At 49.5% G+C, this 2,456-nt stretch overlaps 1 protein-coding gene across 1 annotated transcript; it reads right to left on the bottom strand.

Moving 5' to 3' along the window:
- Window positions 1-1,051: 1,051 nt before the first annotated feature.
- On the bottom strand, window positions 1,052-2,456 carry LOC123626561 (beta-defensin 103A). The gene is made up of 2 exons (XM_045535635.1): window positions 2,076-2,456; window positions 1,052-1,371 (listed from the first exon to the last, which is right to left on the bottom strand). The coding sequence occupies exons 1-2, from the start codon at window positions 2,131-2,133 to the stop codon at window positions 1,226-1,228; spliced, it is 204 nt and encodes a 67-aa protein (XP_045391591.1). The 5' UTR covers window positions 2,134-2,456; the 3' UTR covers window positions 1,052-1,225.

Genomic DNA, 2,456 nt, shown 5'->3' with positions numbered 1-2,456 from the left:
GGTACTTGGTGTGGTTTTGTTTATATTTATTCTATTGGATGTCTTTGAATACTTAATTTGTGTGTTGATGGCTGTTGCACTGCTTGCTGTCCAATACCTGACGCCTGTTGACTGGGTCCCCTGTTCTGTGCTGTCAGAGGGCAATTCCCATAGCACTTAGTTCATTTTGGAGGGAAAGTGAGGACCAGGTTCATCACTTTCCATCCATCTTCCTGAGAGCCCAGATGTCTTGTCTTTTCCCTACAGCATGTTGACTGGGGGGCTGGTGTCAGGGATGAGGGACCACCCACTTCATTTCCTGGGGTCCTTCAGTATCAACAATGAATGAACACTAAGTAAACTCCAGTGCCTCCAAATCATCTGAAGGTACTTCAGTTCAATAGACGCTTGTTAAACAGCTTTCACACTCGGGGCATTTTAACGAAACAATCCGACAAGGATTAGGATGAGGTCCTTGCTCTTAAAGATCATGCAACCAAGTATGGCACTTGGCAGTGGGCAATGTACACAGTGCAAAAACCAGGCAGATTCGTACACAGAGGACTCAGGGCAGATCTTTGTGGTGAATCAGAGCATTTGAGAAATTAGCTGTGTTTTCGAGGAGTTAGAATGAGAGACGGCCCCGAGGGATGATTTAGAGCTTAGAGAAGAAGATGAGGGCGTGAGGGCGTGATTACACGGCAGCTATGAGGTCAGCCAGGACAGAGGCGTGGGAGAGGGCAGGGCAAAGGGAATATTGGGGGAAGAGCCAGGTCCCCCATTTCTCTGAGGAATAAGGTTTCCAGAAGACTTTGGGATGCCCCCGAGAGATGCATTAAAGCTTTGGAGACAGGTTTGGTGCAGGGACGTAACTCTGGGTAGGGAGCCCAGGAAGCTCAAAAGCAGGCGACAAGAAGGAACAGGGAGTTTTTCAGGAGAATGAGAAGTTCAGTTTCACTGTGGCATAACATGTACAAAAGAGGAATAGAGCCGACGACACTTGGAAAATAAGTTTAGGCCCCTTGTAGATTCCCCGAGAATATTCTACTGTACTTGAATAAAAGGTCAGTCATTAAGGTTTTCTTCGTTGTTTATTTGGTAACAACTCCCACAATAGCCATATTCTTTTTTAAAAAACTCAAGCTTCTATTTTATTTAAAAAACCCATTTACTTCGATTTTACTTTTATAAGCTTTACAAAGGCATTCTCCCCCTTTACAACATTTTCTTCACGTTTCTGGAACTGTCATTTCTTTCTCCGGCAGCATTTTCGGCCGCCGGAAGAGCAGCGGCCTATCTGCTCCTCCCTGGGCAGGCAGCTCAGCACGGCACAGCGGCCCCCGCGGATCCTGCAGTAGTACCTCTGCAGCGTGTTTATGAGGCCTCCGTCCCCTGCAGCGGGAAACAGCACACGGGGGTGGCTTAGGAAGGCTTAGATACAAGTCAAGGCTTCTGGAATGCCTCAAATAACTCCCCTGTTGCCTCTCTTTTATTCTTTTGTTTCTTTCTTCTTTGTCTTTTTTTTTTTTTAATATAAAATCAAGAGGAAAGTAAAGGTAGAACTAAGCCACCAATAGACAATGTTTCCATGGGCCACGCTTAGCTGGCCCAAGCCACAGTGGCATTGGGGACATGGCATGGTCCCCGTGCCCGCCGCAGGAATGGGGAGGGCTGGGGGCTGCGGGGCCTCGGGCCCCTGCCACACTCAGACTCCCCCACTGCGCTTAGGAAAATGGGCGTCTGTGCTTCTGTCCTCAGACAAAATCAATCTTCCCTGTTGGTGTTAAATTTTTTTTATCTCTTTCTTCATGTTTCATTAACAGATACATCAGTCTTCCCATGGAGAAGAGAGCGAGAGGCAGGTTTGGGGAGCTATTTAGTCTCTTAAGAGTGGATCAGAAAAGACCAGGAATTTGGTAGTTTTCAGACCAGCCTTAAGGTTCTTGGTGATTCTTGTTGGGAAAAATCCACGGGGCGGCCCCGTTCCCACGGGAGGGACCCGCGAGGTCTCAGGCTGCCTGGAGAGCGCAGAGTCGGACTCTGGTTGTGTTACTGAGCTCTCCCTGCTCTTGCCCTCCCGGCTCCCAGCCCCCTACCTGGAACGGGCATCAGAAACAGGACGAGCAGCGCGTACAGGAGGTAGTGGATCCTCATGGCCAACAGGCTTCTCTGCGAGCTGAGACTGGATGGGAATGTGCTTGTTCACCTTATAAAGGTCCCAGCCACAGGTGGAAGGAAGCTACGGCTGCAATTCTTGCAATAGTACAGTGATGACAATATGACATATTTCCTGATGTGTCATGCCAGGGCCACTCACCACGCAGAACACACCTACTCGCCTGGAGTCAGTAAGAACCCGATGGACGAAGCAAGGGCTGTGGAAGCGTGGCTGTCCTGCCGTCCTCTGGGCCCCACAGCTTGCTCCTGTCTGGCCCAGATCTGGTCGTGGGTTTGGATAGGGTTCGGGTGGGCAAGAC

Source organism: Lemur catta, chromosome 22 (genome assembly GCF_020740605.2).
Source record: "Lemur catta isolate mLemCat1 chromosome 22, mLemCat1.pri, whole genome shotgun sequence".
Taxonomy (NCBI): Eukaryota; Metazoa; Chordata; class Mammalia; order Primates; family Lemuridae; genus Lemur; species Lemur catta.
Note: the sequence above shows the minus strand (reverse complement) of the source record. Positions and strands in the feature narration are given on the sequence as shown.